The 20331-nt window shown below is 40.7% G+C and overlaps 1 protein-coding gene across 6 annotated transcripts in view; it reads left to right on the forward strand.

Moving 5' to 3' along the window:
• TEC (tec protein tyrosine kinase) overlaps positions 1-20331 on the forward strand; it is a 115126-nt gene that overhangs the window by 82584 nt on the left and 12211 nt on the right. For all 6 annotated transcript variants that reach the window (XM_031687656.2, XM_006198110.4, XM_015250052.3 and 3 more), the window contains exons 4-11: positions 2455-2536; positions 3208-3336; positions 5206-5252; positions 6156-6328; positions 9812-9877; positions 14798-14852; positions 17044-17123; positions 18329-18462. In XM_031687656.2, coding sequence (XP_031543516.1) covers positions 2455-2536; positions 3208-3336; positions 5206-5252; positions 6156-6328; positions 9812-9877; positions 14798-14852; positions 17044-17123; positions 18329-18462 — 766 coding nt within the window. The remainder of the gene's footprint in view (positions 1-2454; positions 2537-3207; positions 3337-5205; positions 5253-6155; positions 6329-9811; positions 9878-14797; positions 14853-17043; positions 17124-18328; positions 18463-20331) is intronic.

Raw genomic sequence — 20331 nt, forward strand, 5'->3', positions numbered from 1 at the left:
CCCTCCTGCCTACCCCTGGCAACCACTTTTTTGCTCTGTGTATCTATAAGTTTGTTTAAAACTCCACATCTGAGATCATGTAATATTTATCTTTCTGTGCCTGGTTTATTTCACTTAGCAGAATGTCTCCTAGGTTCCTCCATGTTGTCACAAGTGGCAGGATTTTCTTCTTTTTAAAAGCTGAGTAATAGTTCATTGTGTGTATATATCTGTGTGTGTGTGGGTGTGTATCACATTGTCTTTATCCACTCATCTGTCTACGGACATCTCCACATGTTCCAACCTGGAGGCTCATGGAACCCTTCTTTTTTGGGTTTTTATAGAGGCTTCATTACATATACACGATTGATTACATCACTGTCCATTGATGACTGAACTCAACCTACAGCCCCTCTCCCTCCCTGGAGATGGGGGGGTCGTGGGACTGAAAGTTCCAACCTTCTAATCATAGGGTTAGTTTTTCTGACAACCAGCTTCCCTCTGTAGGTGCTCTCCCAAAGTCACCTTATTAGCATAACAAAAGACACCTTTTATCATTCTCAGTACAGGAAATTCCAAGAGTTTTTAGAAACTCTGTGCCAAGAACCAGGGCAGAGACCAAATACGTATTTCCTGTTGTAAACCACAATATCACAGGTGTGAAAATCATGGGCCAACTGAGGCAATGGACACCTCCTCCCCAATACATCTCTCGTAGCGCTTGATCTTTATGTCTTTGTCACGTCTCACCTTCTGTCTTGTAATAAGGTATTTCTTTGATTTATTTTTGTATTTTATGTAGTCCCAGCAAAGTGCTAGTTAGATGACTTAATCACTGAATGAAATACAGGCGTATTTGCTCTGTGGTGTTCACGTTGCTGTTAGATTGCATTTATTTGATTAAAGTGAACGAGAAGGGATTATCTATTGAATATGGTCAGAAGCAGCCATTTATCAATGGAAGAACTATTTGTGTCCAGTCCAGTGACTGTTGATGTGGTTAAGGGAGGTTTCTAGCCAGATATTTCTTTTTAGTGAATCAAAGGTGTTTGTGCCCTGTGACAGAAGGGTAAATTGACAGACCAAAGACAAAATTCTTGGGTTAGTTTCCTATGCTTAATTTTATTATTCATATTAAAAACATTAAGCATAAGACTGTAACTGCTCACTAGGAGGTATTTTTAAAAGAGGTTTCTGTGGTTAAAAGTTTGGACTCTGGAGTCAGTGTGATTGGAGAGCAGGTTCTTGTCTTGTCGCAGAAAGAATTCAGAAATGAGACACAGAGAACAAGAAAGCAAAGCAAGGATTTATTGAGCAATAGGTGGTACTCTCTCAAGGGGAGAGCGGGCAGACGCAGGTGGGTAGCTGCCCCGAATGTCCTTGCCAAGTTGGTTGTATGGGATGTAAAAATGAATGGATTGAATATTCGTTGGTGAGGAGGGGTTTGAGGTCATCTTTCCCGATCTTTGTGCAGATCCACGTTCCCAAGGTGGGGGGGGGTGTTTTGTCCTGATTTAGTCTTGATTGGGAAGTCAGATGAGAGCATAATGAGTGGAAGGGTACGTTCAGATAGGGGTGTAATGAGAGAGAGGTTACATTTGGATGGTGGAGATTCCTGTCTTGTCCCACCTTTCTTTGTCTGCCTCCAGGACACTTGTCAACCCACAGTGTCTGATTTCTTATCAGTCCAGAGGTTCCTGCTTTTCTTGGCCTGCCTAAGGACCCCTGTTGTTAACAAGATGTGTGGTTTCCTGCCATTTGGCCCGTGTCCCCCTTTTTCTGCTCGTATAGAGCTACTTGCCTCCTCTGACATCAGGATCCTGGCTTTCTGGATGAACAGCCAAATGCTGATGGGCAGATAAATTAAGGGCACCATTTCCAGTGCATTCTGTATGAATGGTGCCTCCTGGAGTTCTGTATAGGAGTAGAGGATCTGTGGATGGCTCGTCTCCTCCTCTGTATGATGGAAATGCCAACACCTTGATGGCAGGATTAATTGAGTTCATGTCTGTAAAGTACGAAGTATAGAGTTTAATAAAGCTAGATACTCCGATTACTTATAGTGGCAGAAGGAAGGTCAGGAGTGATATGGAAGGAGTAGTCCATTCATTTAAAATATTATTTAGAAAAGTATTGGGTTGGAGTAATCCTTGTACCAAGTGCACCTGAGGAACTTTAGTTAATTAGATCCAAAGAAACGACGAGACTGGCAAAGCATCCTGTCCTCTGTATATATATTTTTCTTTTATAAAAACACAGTTCTTTGCAAAATATGTATCTCACTTGATGTAGACATGAAGAAACAGATGTGCTTTTGTAAGAAGGGAACCTAGGTTGTTTGGATCAGAAGTAATTGACTTTTACTCAGTCGTTTCAGAATCCTTTATTGGCACCTGTGGTGCCAAGGGCCCTGTGCTGGGCAGAAGTGCCGTGTCGAAGTATTTTTCACCTATCCCATCTTTTGTTTTATTTCAGGTTGTGCATGATGCTAACACACTTTACATTTTTGCACCCAGTGCACAAAGCAGGGATCGGTGGGTGAAGAAATTGAAAGAAGGTAAAACTCATATATTAAAATATTAATCTGTTTAAAATGTTAAGATATAACATTGTTATCACTAAAATATAAACACGGCTAGTGTGCTCTGCATTTCTAATCTTTCAATCTACAGTGTTTCTCCAAGGAAATTCTGTTACTGTAAGAGACGTATCGGAGATGTGTCCTTCCTTTTTTATAATTTGGTTGCTAAGTTTCTAAGAAAGACATGCTTTCATTTAACATGTAACACAATAGGAGGTGACTAAGCACTGGGCCTCTATGATAGCAGAATTTGGTATTTTCTAAGACATTGCCTATGAAGTCAACATGTGTTTTGGATGAACTGACTTATGTGTAAAGTGTATTAATCGGTGATTTGTCCTGCACAATCTTCATCGCTTCTTCTGCAGAACAAAATCGTGGTGGGCTGACTTTTCTGTTTATCCATCATGGTGCAGCAGAGTTCACTTCTGCCAACCAGAGACCCTCACCAAAAAAAAAAAAAAAAAAAGAAGTGAAAGAAAACCATGTGAATTTTCTGAGTGTGATAACACCCTAATGTTATGAGAGTGTCGTTATAATAAACATGGTATCTAAGAAAGAAAAAATGACCAACAGTGTTACTTAATGAAACATTCTGTCATCTCTGTTTTATTTCTCTAATCACTTTATGTGTCTATGACTTACAGAAATAAAGAACAACAATAATATTATGATCAAATATCATCCTAAATTTTGGACAGATGGAAGTTATCAGTGTTGCAGACAAACTGAAAAACTAGCACCTGGATGTGAAAAATATAATCTTTTTGAGAGTAGTGAGTATTCCTTTTATTCTGTACTTTATTATGCTCAGGATGTACATATTATTGGTATAGCAAGAAAATGACATGATTTTGATTTTTATGTTGGTTAAATATGGCTTTCACACTTTCTAGCACAGCATAAATGCAGGGTAGATGTACTTTGTAAGAATAATTTCATTTAGTTAGCAGTGTGACCGTCTCGTGGACTCAAGAGGTCTGTCATTGGGAGTTTTTATCACAATATGAAAACCTGCTAAAAATGACTGTTACAAGTGTGAGCCTAGTTTAGCACTCTCAACAGCTTTTCTCTTTTTCTTTTTGTCCCCAGCCTTACTGAGGTATACTTAACAAAACTGTAACGTTTAACAATTTTACAATGTGATGATTGAGTATCCTTACCCGTTGGAAAGGATTCCTCCTATCAAGTTAATTAACACCATCACCTCATACGTGTACCTTTGTGTGTGTGTGTGTGTGTGCGTGTGCGTGTGCGTGTGAGAGAACATTTAAATTCTACTCTCTTAGTAAACTTAAGTTGTACGTCACGGTGTTATCAATTCAAGTCTCCATGTAATACATTAGATACTCAGACCTCATTTATCTTTTTTTCTGCTATATATAGATTTAAATTGAGTTATAATTAACATACCTTATTAATCTTATAACTAAAAGTTTATACCCTTTTACTGGCATCTCTATTTCCTCTACCCTCCCTACCAGCCCCTGGCAACCATTTTTCTACTCTATTTCTATGAATTTGACTTTTTTTTTTTTTTAAGATTACACAGATAAGTGATACCATGTGGTGTTTATCCTTCTCTGTCTGGCTTATTTCACTTAGCATAATGCCCTCCAAGTTCATTCGTGTTGTTGCAAATGACAGGATTTCCTTCTTTTCTTTTTTAAAGGCTGAATAATATTCCTCTGTGTGTGTGTGTGTGTGTGTGTGTGTGTGTGTGTGTGTGTGTACACCACATTTCCTTTATCCATTCATCTGTTGATGGACTCTTAGGTTGTTTCCATACCATGTGAATAATGCTGCAGGGAAGATGAGAGTACAAATATCTCTTTGAGGTACTGATTTTGTTTCCTTTATGTATATACCCAGAGGTGGGATTGCTGGATTATATGGTAGTTCTATTTTTAACTTTTTGAGGCACCTCCATACTCTTTTCCATAGTGGTCACACCAATTTACATTCCCAACAGCAGTGCACAAGGGTTCCCTTTTCCCAACATCCTCACCAGCATTTGTTACCACTTGTGTTTTTGATAATTGTCATCCTAATACGTATGAGTTGATAATATAATTTTATTTGAATTTCCCTGATTATTAGTTATTTTGAGTACCTGTTTATATACCTGTTGACTATTTGTATGTCCTCTTTAAAAAAAGTCTCTTTATGTCCTTTGCCCATTTTTAATTGTTATATATTTACTTTTTCTTTTCTTTTTTTTTTTTTTTTTTTTTGCTACTGAGTTGTATGAGTTCCTTGTATACTTTGAATATTAACCGCTTGTCAGATAGGTGATTTACAGTGATTTTCTCCCCTTCTGTAGACTGCCTTTTCATTTTGCGGATGGTTTCCTTTGTTGAGCAGAAGTTTTTTTATTTGATATAGTCCCACTTGTTTACAAAGCATGAAACACGGGCCTCCTAATCCCTATGGCTTTTACAGTCAATTTAGGAAGGCAGAAGGACAAACCAGCTTGCATTTTAAAGTTCTGTTCTAAAATAGGAATACAAGCAACGTGCCCCACAGTGAGAGAGTCAGGGTGGGCTTCTCGTTATGGTTTCGTTTTTATTTTTCCTTAAAAGTGTCAGTCATTGGCGGGTGGAATTTTGACCTATTTTTGTTGTTGTTGTTGTTGTTATTTTCAGGTATAAGAAAAGCACTACCTCGAACACCAGCACCAGAAATAAAGAAGGTAAGTGGTTTTTAACCTTTGGAAGCATTTGCAGCTTATCAAGTATGTTTATATTATTCATGCAATGCTCCCCACTGCAAGGATCATATCAGAAATGGATATACTATGGCTTACTGGGTTTTTTCTTTGTGTCAAGCTTTATCATTTAATTGGATTATATATCATTGGGGACCCTCTTTATCATCTTGCATTTTGCCAGATTTTGGCTTCAAGAATTACACAGGAAGTGTGGATCTTTTAAGGAATATTTCAGTCTTAGGACCACAGTATTGTGGCAAAGGAGTGACTTCAGTGATTAAATGATATGCCTTGGAAGAGTGGAGTATGGTAGAAAATGCATGTACTCTGGACCCAGACAGGACTTGATCCAATGTGAATCTGATATGGTGGGTTACTTAAGCCATTGTTTCCTCAGTTGTAAAATGGGAATTATATACCCTACTTCATGGGCTCAGTATTAAGAATAAATGACAAAAAGTGTGCTAGGTACTACGAGTGTGCCTTGCACATAGTAGGCACAAAGAAGTGCAAATTCCTTGGAGTGGGAGGAGGCCTGATGAGAGACTACTCTGTAGTGCGCTTTCCCACTGCAGACTATTAAATGGTGGGTCTGCCTTTAGTCCTTCTGGTTTCTACTCGCGCTACCCTTGCTTCTCCCTGGAAAGCTAGCCCTGATACTGAGCAGATGCCTTTTGGTGTTTAAAGACAGCTTTTGCTCTTGTCCTATATTCTGAAACCCATGAGAGGTCCAGTAGCATCGTCATCACCAAACTCATGGGAGGGCTCACCAGATTACCTTAGGTAGGCTGTATTCTGTGGTGATGTGTGCATCGTTTAGTGTTGAACTTCACACCCAGTTTCAAACAGAAGACTAAACTTTTACACGTTATCTGTTTTTCTCAGCGAAGGCCTCCCCCACCAATTCCGCCTGAAGAAGATAATAGTGAAGAAATAGTTGTAGCCATGTATGATTTTCAAGCAACAGAACCTCACGATCTCAGATTAGAGAGAGGTCAGGAGTATATCATATTAGAAAAGAATGATGTTCATTGGTGGAAAGCAAGAGATAAATATGGGTACGTATTCCCTCTCTGTGGATGATACACAGTGGGTGGCTGGGAGTTAAATACTGAGTTGAGAAGAGGATAATCTGTAACTATCATTTAATGAGACTAGTTCAGCAGCTGTAAATTAAAGTGCACGTTACTTTGCAGTAACACAATGTATTCTTAGTAGTGACTCAATAAATGTAAATGGATTAACCACTTCTTTCCAGAAATTACAATCCATTTTATGTTTTTTTTCCTCATCCATTGTATGTTTAACTGGATTGTTTTGATCTTGGGGGAAATTACATTTTAGGTTCCCATCCCCCCGCCCCAGGTAAATAAGTAATCTTAGATTTGTCCGAGAGAGGGAATGTGTGTGTGTGTGTGTGTCTAGTCTAAAATACATACATTCAGTAAATTTAAAAATGAGAATTATTTATACATACTAATTTAGGATTTAAAGGGGACAGTCCTTTCAACCTTTTTATTGGTACATATGGGTAAATGTGGATAAACATAGGGGATGAGTATCTAAGGCTTCATTAAGAAAACTCTATCCCATGCTTACCTCTGACATATGATCCTGTTTATATTTTAAGTTCCTGTGAATAAGAAGAGGAGGCCTCTTTGTCCTGTTCAGAGCACACCCTCCCTGCTAGTCTTCTTTCTCACCTCCTGCCCCACCCCCAGCTCCAGTTCTGTGTTCCTCTGGTCAATTCTGGAGAAGCAATGGAAGCCTCTGCATCAGGCAGGGACTGTGTCTTCTGCTTACTTCTCAGCAGTGGTGGATCTGCTGAGTGCTTGTTTGCTGTGCAGTATTACCTTTTGGGGACCCTTTTAATCTATGTTTACAAGAAGGTCATCACTGTTTTTTGTTTGTTTGTTTGTTTGTTTTGTGTTTTTTTGCCAAACACTGTAGAAGATTGATTGTAACTTTTTATTACAGAAATTTTCAGATGTCCATGAAAGTACACAGCAGTATAATAGAGTCTCTTGTCACTTGACTTTAGAAATTACCCACATTTTCCAGCCTTGATTTATCCAATCCTCCCAGTTTGTTTTTTCGAGTATTTAAAAGTCAATTCAAATCATCATGCCATTTCACCCCCTAAGTCTAACTGCTAAAGATTTTTTAAAAAATAGCTGTTGTGTTAGTATCATACTTAATGATAGTTAAAAAAAATACTGTTTCTGACTTCCCCCAATATTTTGGGACTAGAAGAAGAGTACAAATGAAAGCCTAGACATTGTATGTCTAAATATTTAGAAGTTATAAGTAACAAGTAACAAACTGATAAGTACAATTTCACCTCTAACTTGACAAACATACCTTGAAAATGACAAGGAAGGCAAGATGTGAATTAGACTTCCCTGCCAGAATGTGACAGGGCACAGAGGGCTGGCTTCCTGGGGTGCCTCCCTTCTCTCTCCCCTTCTGTCCAGGCTCCATCTCACATGCACCATGTGGCTCTCCTGGCCACACATCCAACCTCTGTCCATGTTGCTTGCAAAAACCACCCCCCAGCTTGGCCACTCCTTGGACCTGGGCTGGAGGGGTGCACATGACCAGCATCATTTGCTTTTCAGTGGATGAAACCCAGTGGAAAGGCCCAGGTAGGCCTTGGCAGTGGGCAGAGAATTCTGGGCTCCTAGTTACCTAGATGATGGTCCAGAGGAGGGCTGAGGGATCATGGGTTTCAGCATCTTGAAAGCACGGGGTTACAGCAGGGGCCACTCTGGCCTAGGTCTAAGGGTGGCACCAGCTGTGTAATTCTCGTTACCCCGACTAGCTCAAGTACGTATCTTTAAAGTTTAATCAAGATTAAGGTCCACACCTTGCATTTTGGCTGCTGTATCTCTTATGTACCTTTGTTATTCCACAATAGTCCTCATCCTTTTTTTTTTTTTAATTTATAGTTTCCGATTTATTGATGAAACCAGGTCATTTACTCTATGAAATGAGCCACAGTCTAGATTAAGCTACTTGTGTGGAAGCACATGGTGTCATTTAATATGTCACTGTGTCCTGCATTTCTCAAAAACTGTGATCTGCAGGCTTGATCACATTAGAAGCCGGCGTCAGGCTGTCCTACTTCTAATGATGCCAGGATTGCTCAGTGGTTCCGGTGTCAACCTTATTCCTCCGTCATAAAGTTCTTCATCAGCGTTGCACCTAATGACCATTCCTTAGATCCATATTTCATTAGGGATAACAGAATGGTGAGTTTCTAATTGTGTCATTCCATCTGCATTTATTAATTCTCTAAAGAAGCCCTGCCTCAGGAAGCAGTTCATTTAGTTCACACAGGAGAGGCAAGATAAGATTTGGATCCTTCCTCTTTACCACTTGTCAGAATCACAAGTTGATGACGGAGCTTCCTCTGTTGATAACATTGGGAACCAATCATGTTCTAAGTGTTCTTAGAGTTTCAGTCTGTTGCAGTCATTTTGCTTTTTGCCTGAATTGTCACATCTTAGGTCAGTGGTGGCCGTTTTTGATTGGGAACCCCTTTAGTTTTTCTTTCTCAGCCTCCCTGTTTCCTGAATAAAATGAAATGGCTCAAGGTCACCCTGTAGTTTCCCGGCCAGACCCGCGATGTGCCGCTTCCCCAGGGAGTGCTGGCCCCTTTCAGCCGGGGTAGTATTTGAAGACAGCAGTTGGGGGCTTCTAGCTGCTGCTGGGTTGTCATTGATTCTAGGCCTTTCTCAGGGCAGCAGAGCCATGTACATGCACTTGTGTGTGTGTTATGAGTTCTTAGTAATAGTTCACATTTAATATTACAAGGCTTTTACTCAACTTAGAAATTTTATACACGTATCTCTTTTATGCTAAAAGTCTTAGCGCCAACCAAGATTCTACCTACTGAGATTGCTTCTTAAACTGTAATGTGCTTAGGAGTCACTGGGGTGAAATACAAGATTCCTCAGCCCCACACAGGCCTTCTCAGTTAGCTCCCTTGGGGTAGGACCCAGGAGTTGCCTTTTTGACAAGTGCCCCCGATGACACTGCTGTAGAGGTCAGGGGTCACCTGCCATGAAACAGCGCACTGCGCAGACCAAGTATTGGAGTGATGGGTGTTTTTACCCAACATGTCACCTTTTCTGAAGTAGTGGTTTCTTTAAAACATCCCAAGAAATTATGAATTCAAGAGAAGCATCATGGAATATTAGGGAGGACTCTGAACCTAGTCACAAGTTCAGAGTTCAGGTTCTGGCCCTGTTGCTGGCTGGCTTTGGGACTTTGAGAAAGTCCCTTAATCCTTTCTAAGTCCTGGTTTCCCCACCAGAAAGTGGTTACAGTAGTACCTGCTACCTCAGAATTTTTGTGAGGATCAGATGAGGAACGCCTTTGAAAAGCATCAAATGCTATAGATCTGTTGGATTATTGGGAGTCACCTAGACTTCCGGCAATATTACACTTTAATTATTTCAGAAAGGGAATAATTTTTCTTTTAATAATCTGTCAGTAAAATAATTTCAGTTTTTCTAAAGTATTTTTCTTATTTCTAGGAGGGAAGGATATATCCCAAGTAATTATGTAACAGGAAAGAAGTCAAACAACTTAGATCAGTATGAGTAAGTAAAAGATTATTTTGTGAATGTGGAGATCCAGAAAATGTTTTTATTTTCCTAATTATGTCAGGCATTTTGGAGATTAATGGTTATCCTCCATCATCCTTAGAAGGTGGTCCTAAATTATCCTTCACTCATTTGTCTAGAGAGCTTAAAAACGTGGTGAGAGTTGGTTTCTATAATACTCTTTACCTGAAGGTACTGTGTGTGAATGGAATTACAGAAGCAAATACAGCTGAATGGATTTTAAACAAATCACAGCTTAGCCAACTTTGAAATGTGGATGATTGTTTATTCATTTAAGAAATCAAAATACAGCTTCCCAGAGTGGCCTTTAAAAAAGGTTTAATGGTTTCTTCTTTCTAATTATAATGACAGCATGTGATTATTGTTTTAAAATTGTTTGAAAATACGAAAAATGTTAATAAGAAAAATTACTGATAAATCTACCAGAATTGACCTCTGTCAACAAATTGATGTATTTTCTTTCAGTCTTTTTACTATTCAAAAAAACCAGAATCATGCTGTATATACTGTTTTAGATCCTGTTTAATTTACTTGACAGCATATTATGAGTGTTGAGTATTTCCTCATGCCATTAAATATTCTTTGAAAACACTTTCATAACTGCATTATATTTCACTCAGTCGTAAATTCTTCGGATATCATCTGAGACTTTAGCATGTGTCCGGCAGTGTGCTAGGCCACAGGGGGCACAATCGGGCGTCTGGTGCGTGGATGTGCAATAATTTATATAATCACTTCCTTATTTGTGTGGCAGTATGTTGTTTTTAAAAAAATATTTCTTTTAAATTTATTTGTTTATAATTTTTTTTTGGAGGGGTGAGGTAATTGGGTTTTTATTTGCTTATTTTTAATGGAGGTACTGAGGATTGAACCCAGGACCTTGTGCGTGCTAGGCACACACTGGGCTATACCCTCCCCCCTGCATTATGTTGTTTAAGCATCTTGGCTGTATAAAAATACTGAGATACCTTGTCTTGCTTACCGTCTTAAACTGGGTCTGTAAAAATCAATGTACTGGGATAAAGGCTAACATGAACTTCTTCAGACCCTAATGCATGCTGTCAAATTACTTCTCAGAGAGAGCAATGGGCTGCCATTTATATGCCCCCTAGCAGTGCATGGCCAGGTTTGAGTGAGAGGCTTATATATACCAAATACTCTTTTGTGGTCATTCTGAGGTGAGGCATTAATGCTTCATTCACTTCTTTAAAAACAACACCATTACCACCACTACCCACGCAAAGCTGTTTCCTCTGTCCATGTCACTTCCTGTCATGTGAGCCCCAGAGAAGGATGAAGAGATGCAAAAGTCATAGCACCAGTGGTGTGACCGCGCAAAGCAGTTTTAGAAGTAGGTGAGGGTATAAAACCCATAAATAAAACGGTATTTCTGTTCTTAAATAAATTTCAAGAAGATACAACTATGGAAAACTGTATGGAGATTCCTTAAATAACTAAAAATAGAGTGGGGAGGGTATAGCTCAGTGGTAGACTGTGTGCTTAGCATGCGTGAGGTCCTGGGCTCAGTCACCAGTAACTCAGTTAAAAAATTTTTTTTAAGAAAACTATAGCAAATCCTCAGAATTAGGGAAGACGCTGAAAGATGAAAACTTGGGCCTGATTTCAAAGTGATCTGACTGAGAGCTAACTGGTAATTTGAGGAGGGAGTGTGCTCGAAAACCAAATAATCCCTATTTAAGTGTGAGAATTCCCCTTATGACTCATGGGATTAGATTAGGGTTTTGGGAAGTTTCTGATTCATTGCCATGCATGTTTTATGTGCATGACTCTAGCTCTGTATGGCTAAGTGAATGTGCTGTGAGAGTCCCCTCAGCCATCTGCCCAGGGGTGGGGATTCCATGTGGCGTTGAGCCAGGCCTGGCCAGATGAGAAAGGAAAAAATCTGTTCTCCGTGCTCACAGAGTCCACATCTTCTCCTGCTGTCTTCCCACTCCGTGGTTTGTGTTGGCTTTTGTTGAAGTTCGTCTTCTAACACGTCTTAAATGTCTCCAGGGTTAAAAACGCTTTTGCCAGCTGCTGAATCCAGAGCCCTTCTCCTGTTCATTTGGGCCTAGGAGGAGCCCCAGGCACTGACTGTCCCCTGGGACAGGACTCAGGGCTGCTGGCCTGTCGCTCCTGGGGCTGTAGGAAAGCTAGTTCTGACCTCCGCACCCAGGTCCCAGTTTGGGGAGGAGAGGAACAGAGGAAGTGCTGCAGGAAAGAAAGTGGGCGCATCGTGGTAGTCAGCAAGAGGTTCCGATGGAAACATGTTAAAGGAAGCAGGTGATGGGAGGGAAAGGGCCCTTAGAACAGGGAAAGTCCAGGATCAGGCTTGGAGTGGGTGATCAGGGGACAAGGGCCAGACTGAGAACCGACAAAAGACTTATAGCTTGTTGGTTGGTTTTCTACTTTTCATTCTTTTATACCTGTTTCTTCTTTTTATGGTTTACCCAAGCCAGTCTCCCTAGAAGCCTGGCCCAGATCCATCCTTTCCAGAAAGGACTAAGGGTCCCCAAATCTCCCTCTTCCCTCTCTTCAGACACACTGTGAAGCCCTGTTCCTCCGGAGTGTTTGCAGTGACAGAAAAACCCCCTTCACAGTAGGGTTTTGATATCTAGGAACAGAATGACAAGTTACTTACGAGTCCTAGGCAGTCTTTCTGGAGGCCTGTCGTTCCTTCCGCAAAAGGCGCTGACTAGCCTCCAACAGGTGTTTCTGTGATGTGCTCATGAGAGACGCACGCGGGCTGGCATCTGGGCGGCAGCTCCCCTCTGCTCACCACGTGGGCTCCTTCATGTTCTGCCTGGGGGTGTGGTTCTTCCCAACAGGACGACTCAGTAGAGCCGCTCTTGTCTTTCCCCGAATGCCTGCCAGTGGGTGTCTTAGAAGAGGGAGAGAGGCCGCGCAGAACCGTTAGGACATACGCACCATGCGTTGATTCATCTCTTGATTTGTTCATCATGCCTTCCTGCTTTCCTTCCGTCAACAGATCCTTTAGGGTCTGAGTGTATATCCTGTGGAGGGAAAGCATCGGGGAACCTACAAATACCATAAAAAGGACCCATCGGAGCAGAGGTTCTTTTCACAGAGCCTGCCCTTTGTGCCGTAGATTCCTTTTCTTGTTTCCTTCACCCCTTCCCAGGAGCTTGAATACAGCAGAGATGAGGGAAGGACCTCTTTACTTCTGGGTGTCTTATATCTGATTTCCTCTTGAAAGCCACAATTTAGGTTACTGATTTCTTGTGTCTGAATATGGGACAAAACCTCCATTGCTTACCCTCACTGTGAATGTGTGGAGTTGGCACTCCTGTAATTAATACTGAGAACTTTTTTTTCAATCTTTCAGGCCCTGCTGGTTCATAATACATAATGAGGGCTCCAGTTGCCTTTCTTTAATTAATTTTTATGACTGTTTTGGTGTTCTGACAAATACTTCTTGTATCAACAGAAATGTTTTTGGGACAGAATCCACTCTGTTCTCCTCACTTGTCACATTTCTCAGTTGCATTCAGAAATTGATCAGAACTGCAGTTTTGTTGAATTTGGTCTCAGTGCAGAAAGTGGGGTCCACAGCAATGACATTTCAATACCCACAATTTTGAGGCCTGGTGAATCACTTCAGGCTCCAAATAAAATAATAGTTGTCGGTTTGGATTGAGTTTGGGCCACTACAACTGCATAAAAGAATCCAGACCAAAAAATAACTTGTATTTTGTTCTTTGTATTTTGGCCTTCCTCGATCAGGGAAGGCCTTTATGTTCCCTTGTCTCAGGGTGTTTGCTGGGCCCAAAGCAGGTGCTGGTTCTTTCATAAAAGGCTGAAACAGTGCTGGAAAATTCATACGTTTAGAGGGGCCAGCTGGTTTCATAAAGGCTTCATTGGAAGCCTCAGGAATTATGACTGTGGTGGAGGGTTCTCTGTCCACTAAAGGCCATCTAAAGCAAACAAACAAAACAACTGGGTCCAAGTTCAAAGCTGAAGGCCAAAGGAAACAGTCTGAGTTCATGTTCTTTGGCCTGCTGGCTTATAACCCATGGAGAGAGTATGCTCTGGGAAGCAGGGAGAGGGCAGCATCTCTCTCCCTGGGAAAGATTTCCCAAGGATAAAGAAGGGACACCATATGCAGGGGCTTGGGGTGGTGGCACATAGTGGTGGCAGGACCTGGTGGAGGACAGGTACCACTGCTTGGTCCTGGTGGGATTCCCACAGTAGAGTTTTGGATGACTGCTGGGGGTGGGGGTTAGGGCTGTGTTAGAACCAGTAAGTCTGGAAGATGCAGGAAGTCAGCTCTTCTGTTTTGCTTCCGTTTCTTTCGACACTTGAGACCTTTGTGAAATTCAGTGAGGGAGCCTTAGTAACGACGTGATACGGAATCTCCTGCCTGTTGGTGGGGTGGGGGCTTGGGATTAGATTTAATTTGAATGAAAGACAATAATATAAAATAACACTTCCTGCGTATTTGAGTCTATGGAGTAAAATTCATTCTTGCTGTTACGGTAATATGATTTTTGTGTTAAATAATAAAGAATTGCTTAAATAAATTGTGGCACATCCAGACCATGCTGCACAGACTATATTGCTTTGCCAAGATGTCTGTCATATACTGTTATATGAAAAATTCAGGTTCTGATCTAGCCAGTATAGTTTGATTCCACTTTAACAAAAAAGTAAGAATGTCGGTGTATATGTGTCTTCATAAAAATATGGATGGGAAACGTCTGCAAGTGTGGACATCCAGATGCTACTAGTGGTGGTTTATGTCACTGAGATTATGAATGATGTTTTATCCTTACTTACCGTGTTTGTTTTTGATGAGCAGTATTACCTGGCTAATTCCAAAAAGAGTAAAGAATAATTTTTAAAACCCAAGGCCTTACACATATCTTTTCTCTTCAGGTGGTACTGCAGAAATACGAACAGAAGCAAAGCAGAGCAACTCCTCAGAAGTGAAGTGAGTGTCTGTACTTGTTTTGTGGGTTTGGTTTCAGCGCAGATTAATTGTAATGCATCCCGGATTAGTAATTCCACATACCTCTGTTTCTAAAGCCTAAAAAATATTATAAGTACAGGTTTTGGGGTTTTTAAAAATCATTTTAAAGTGAAGACTGGTGTACTAGCTTCCTGGGGCTGCTATAACAAATTCCTGTAAACTGAGCCGTTTAAACAACAGAAATTTATTGTGTCACAGATCTAGAGGTTAGATGTCTGAAGTCTAGATGGCAGTGGGCTTCTCCCCTTCTGGGGGCTGTGAGGGGAGGATCCTGTCTTCCCTGTGTTTCTTCCCTCTACGCACGTCTGGTCGTGTGTCCAAATTTCCCTTTTATAAGGACTCCAGTCATAATGGACTAGGGCCCACTCTGTGACTTCTTTTTCACTGGGGTTAGGGCCCTGGCATATCTTTTTTGAGGGGGAAGCAAACCCATAACAGTTGGTAATAGCTGTACATGGGTAACATTTTCTTTACTCTCCTTCTTACTGATTTATCATTTGTGGCCTTGATTTTAGTACGTAAATGTGTCTTTCCTTTTTGCTTGAAGTTGCTTTAAAATAATTTACACCAATATTCCATGCTATCTTTTATAAATGAAGTTTTAACAAAATATGTAGTTGCCTTTAGGAGGAAATGTGCTAAAATTGTTATACTTTAGAAAGAAACAAAGTCAAAGGAAGAAATCTAGTGTAGAGGTAACTTCGTGGACTGGGTGAGGAGACCCACCTGAGTGTGTAGCCCTGACTTCTCTAGCCTGCTCTCCACATCTGTGAGACAAGGAGTTTGGATTAGAAGACCTGTACAGTTCCCTGCATTTGTGATCTAGCTCTTCTGTTTGGTTCCTGGTCTTTTAAACCCATGCTCACTCTTTGAATCTCCTGCTTGTTACCCCGAGTCGAGGTTGGGCACTTATTTCTGTAGTTCATGTTAAGAGAGCAGTAGCAGGTGACTTTGCATGATTTGAATGACATGGTCCCCCCTTCTCCCCCCAACACACGTGCCTCCCTGGTGACTGCACAATGAGAGGCAGCTCCAGGGGAATGGGTAGCTGGAAGGCCTGGGGTCCAAATCCTGGCTCTGCTACTTGCTAGCGTTTGACCTGGGGCAAATTCCCAACCTTTCTGTGCCCTATTTCCTTATGTGTAATATAAAGCGGGGGCGACACTAGTACTGACCTCATAGGACTGTTTTGAGGGTTGAGTAAATCCCACACATTAGAACATAATAAAACGGATTCAGTTTCAATAAATCTGTGTAGCTGTTATATTTTTTTCTGATCAGTTAACTGTTATGATCATTGTCCCTCATTGTTCTTAACGGATTTATTTGTGGGGCTTTATTCGATTCCATTGTCTTCACCAGGAATAAGAAGGAAGCTTATTTTCATCTGTTAAGCACACTTTCATTTTAAAGCAATTTCAGTGCTAGAGATTGATTGTGTGGTGTTGATGGAGAGGCATTTGAGGTTCCTAGCCCCTGTTTCTTGCTCTTTGGCTTGCAGCCCAATGAAGATTTATCTTTTGGTCATTCAGTGTTGCTGCTGTCTTTTGGTCTTCTCTGCTTAAGTTGCTGTGCCTCCATCTCTCCTTTTGTAAAGAGTGGTATTTAGCATTGATTTCCAGGGAATTAAGGATTTTTTTTTAATGTTCCTATGAAGAGCACTGAGGTATTTACAGAAAGAAAGCTATATGGATTATATGGATGGAAGATGCTATCGAGTCAGGATTCAGAGCCTACAGCAAATATGAAAAATGTATGAAATGAAACCCAGCCATTAAGAAATACATTTTTTCAGTAACTATTTCCCCACATGTCCAGGACTTAAAGGAATTGCAAAATCTTCTCTGTTAGTTCTGGAAGGGCCTTGAGAGATTATCTTGTTGAAATGTCTTACACGAGTGTTTGTGGTGGTGGGAAACTACGAGTGTGCTATCTTTAACTAATCTCACTCCCAGTAATGTGAAGGGAAAGTCGTGTTGATGGGAGAAAGTCACATGGATGACTTACCTATTGGTAAGGTGCGCTTCTCCAAAGCAGATTTTCTGGGCAAAGGATTATAATCATAAAATCATAAGAGTGGGTTCTTGAATCTTCTCCATGGCGTTGATATTTGCTATTGGATTGAAAATTTTTTTCTTAACTTGGATTTTAGGATAAAGAAGGTGGCTTTATGGTAAGGGATTCCAGTCATCCAGGCATGTACACAGTCTCCCTTTATACAAAGTTTGGAGGGTAAGTAAACCCACTCTCTCGCTCCTTTTTTTTTTTTTAAATTCAAAGTTTTTGTATGAAGTTCCTATATAGTTTGTATGGATTCCTAATTTTCAAACAATAAGCTGCATTTCAGCATTAAAAAATAAAATCTGAACTTGATTTCTAAAGTCTATGACATTTTTATATTCATATTTAGTAGTTTTCCACATTGTTTTCCATATATATTTGTTCAGAATAGCAGTAGAAACTTTAGCAACATTCAACAGACAATTACTTTGTGCTACACTAGGCACTAAGGATACTGTAGTGAGCAAAGCAGACACAGACCCAGCCCTCCAACAGCTTAGGGGGGCTTCTTTCAGACAAGCAGACAGGTGGTGATGGTATACATGAGTAGGTGCTGTGTGGGGAGGGCAGTGTGTGTGTCTGTGTGTGCCTGTGTGCCTGTGTGTCTGTGTGTGTGGTGGGGTGGGGGTCCATAGCCCAGACACATCTGAGTTAGTCATTAATGTTGTCTTGTGACATCCAAGCTGAGACCTGATGGGTGAGGCAGGCAAACGTTGAGGGGACGGGAAAGCGTGTTTCTGACCCAGGAAACTGCCTGGACCCAGAAACAAGGGAGGATATGGTGAACTGACAAAAGTGTATTTCAGCAGGACTGTAGACTGGGAGGGATGTGGTGAAGGGAGGGGAGAGAAGCCTGAGAGATAAAAGTGGAGGACAGATCATCTCAATGTCAAGGAATCTAAGCTTTATTTTAAGAGCAGCAGGAGTTCTCTTGAAAGGGTTTTTAGCAAGAGATCTGTGTTTTAGAAGGATATCTAAAGTAGAATTTGTACATACTTTATAAGTCAAGTTTATTCACTTTTAGAGGTGTAAGTCCTCTAGACATTTGCTGGTTTACACCAACAGCAGGGCCAAAAAGCAGTAGCTAGCTAATAGTTATTTTAAGACTTTTAACTACTGGCAAATGGAGTTGGTAAATGTTCTCTCTCACAGTCTCATGCAAGGGAGCCAAGTATGTTATCAGTGACTACTTTAAAACTTGCATCTGTTAATGTGAAAAGCAAACCTAAGAAGAATATAAGGGAAAACAAAATTTGTGCAGAGAATAAAGGGGCCATATGTAGGGACCCTGCAAGTTACCTGGTAGAAAATGTTTCTCTTAAGAGTGAAGTTACATTATTCCAATGTGGTTCTAACACATTTTTTTCTTTTTATAGAGAAAGCTCATCTGGTTTCAGGCATTATCATATAAAGGAAACATCAACATCCCCAAAGAAGTATTATCTGGCAGAAAAGCATGCATTTGGTTCAATTCCTGAGATTATAGAGTATCATAAACACAATGCAGCAGGTATGTGAGCCGTTAAAGCCTATTTCAGATATAAGGGAGTAATTAAAATTGATTAGACGTTGTGATGAATTCTTCCTTGAGCAGTTTTATATTGTAGCTAATTGCAGAGTGTGATTTAAAATGATTGCATACTAAGGAAATGATATATACAAAGAAAAATCAGAAATAATATCAACTCTAAAAAAGCCCTGACCTCAAGACATGAGTTATTCTTACTGTATGTGGTACATGCTCGCATTTCTGTGGTTTATTTCCTTGGTACTGACAAAGATTCTTTGCTTGACCCAACTTTAGTCAGGCCCCTGAACCATCTCATAGGCCCATCTGTACACTTTCTTGTAAAATATGGTTTCAGCAAGAACCCTGCTAAGTCAGTTTAACCAGAACCCCTTACCCTCAAGCTCTTGATATCTGAGCATCCTCAGTATTTGGTCAGGTTCTCCATCTTCCACTGTCCTCCAGATGAAGTCTGGTCACCCTGGCTTGTCCTCAGTAAGAATCTCAATAGGCTGGTTTAGATAATCCATCCCCCCACCCCGTGTTGATGTTCCTTTTAGTAATTTTCCATCCACTGATCCCCACCTTTCTTCGTGGCTGTAAATTCCCATTTGCCCACAGCTGTGTTTGGAGTTGAGCCCATCTTCCCTGCTCCACCCCCGACTCTAAAATCCCATTGCAGTGGTCCCTATACCTGTCACAGTGGTCCTAAATAAAGTCTGCCACATCATCTTTTATTGGGTATTTTGTCTTCTTTAACAGCACTAACCTAAAATCCAGTACATGTCAACGTCAGCGTTGTCACAGAAGCTGCCAACAAGCAGCACAGGTTTAGTCTACGTTACAGGCTTCAAAAGACTAGAGTGCTCGTGTCCCAGATGCTTCCCATCTTCCCGAACTCTGCTCCACTTACCCCAGAGTGGGAATACACCAAACACCGAGATCCAAACCGCAGACCACATTTACGCCCATTGAGGCTGCACAGGATGAGACAGAAACATTTCTAGCTTTTGACTTCAGAGATGTAACCGAGGAGGAGTTAGCCGAGTGTCCAACCCAATTTATGGGAAATTAACTTTTGAAATTTTATCAAAGGCTTTTGCAGAGTCTGTTGCTATTTGTGTTCACTCTTCTCAGATAATGATAGAACGATTGCTGAGACATAAATTACACACCATAAAGTTCATCCATTTAATGTGCACAACTCAGCTGTCTGTAAATTAGTATATTGACAGAGTTGTACCAACTATCACCATAATCTAAGATCATTTTCACCATCCCCCGCAAAGAAATTTTGAGCCCATTAGCAGTCCATTAGCAGTGGGAAAAAAAACCAGACACCAGGAACAGAACCAGAAACCGCATTTATGTCCATTTGGGTTGTTTCCATATTCTGACTATCATAAGTAATGCTGCTACGAACATTTGTGTACAAGTTTTTGCATGGAAACATGTTTCATTCCTCTTGAGTTCTTACCTGGAGTAGATTTGCCAGATCATATAGTAACTCTGTGTTAAACATTTGAGAAACTAGTTTCATATCAGTTTATCCTCCAAATAACCTTTTCCTTATCTCTTATTCTATTCTTTTTCAGTGTTCACATTCCCCTATTTCTTTCTTTTTGTCCTTGTAAGAATTTTATGCTTCACCATTATCTCCATTCATTTAAGAAACATGGATTAAGCACCCGCTGCATGCCAGGAGCTGTGCCAGGCTCTAGGGGGAGTATGGTGAACTAGAAGGTATTGACCTTGTCTCTCCCAGGTCTTGCCATCTGGTGGGGGAGGCGGAGAAATGCATGATGGCTTGGAGTTACTATGAGATACGTAGTAATAGAGGAAATACGGAGTACTGTGGGTGCTTATAGGAGA

This window comes from Vicugna pacos, chromosome 2 (genome assembly GCF_048564905.1).
Source record: "Vicugna pacos chromosome 2, VicPac4, whole genome shotgun sequence".
In the NCBI taxonomy this organism is placed as follows: Eukaryota; Metazoa; Chordata; class Mammalia; order Artiodactyla; family Camelidae; genus Vicugna; species Vicugna pacos.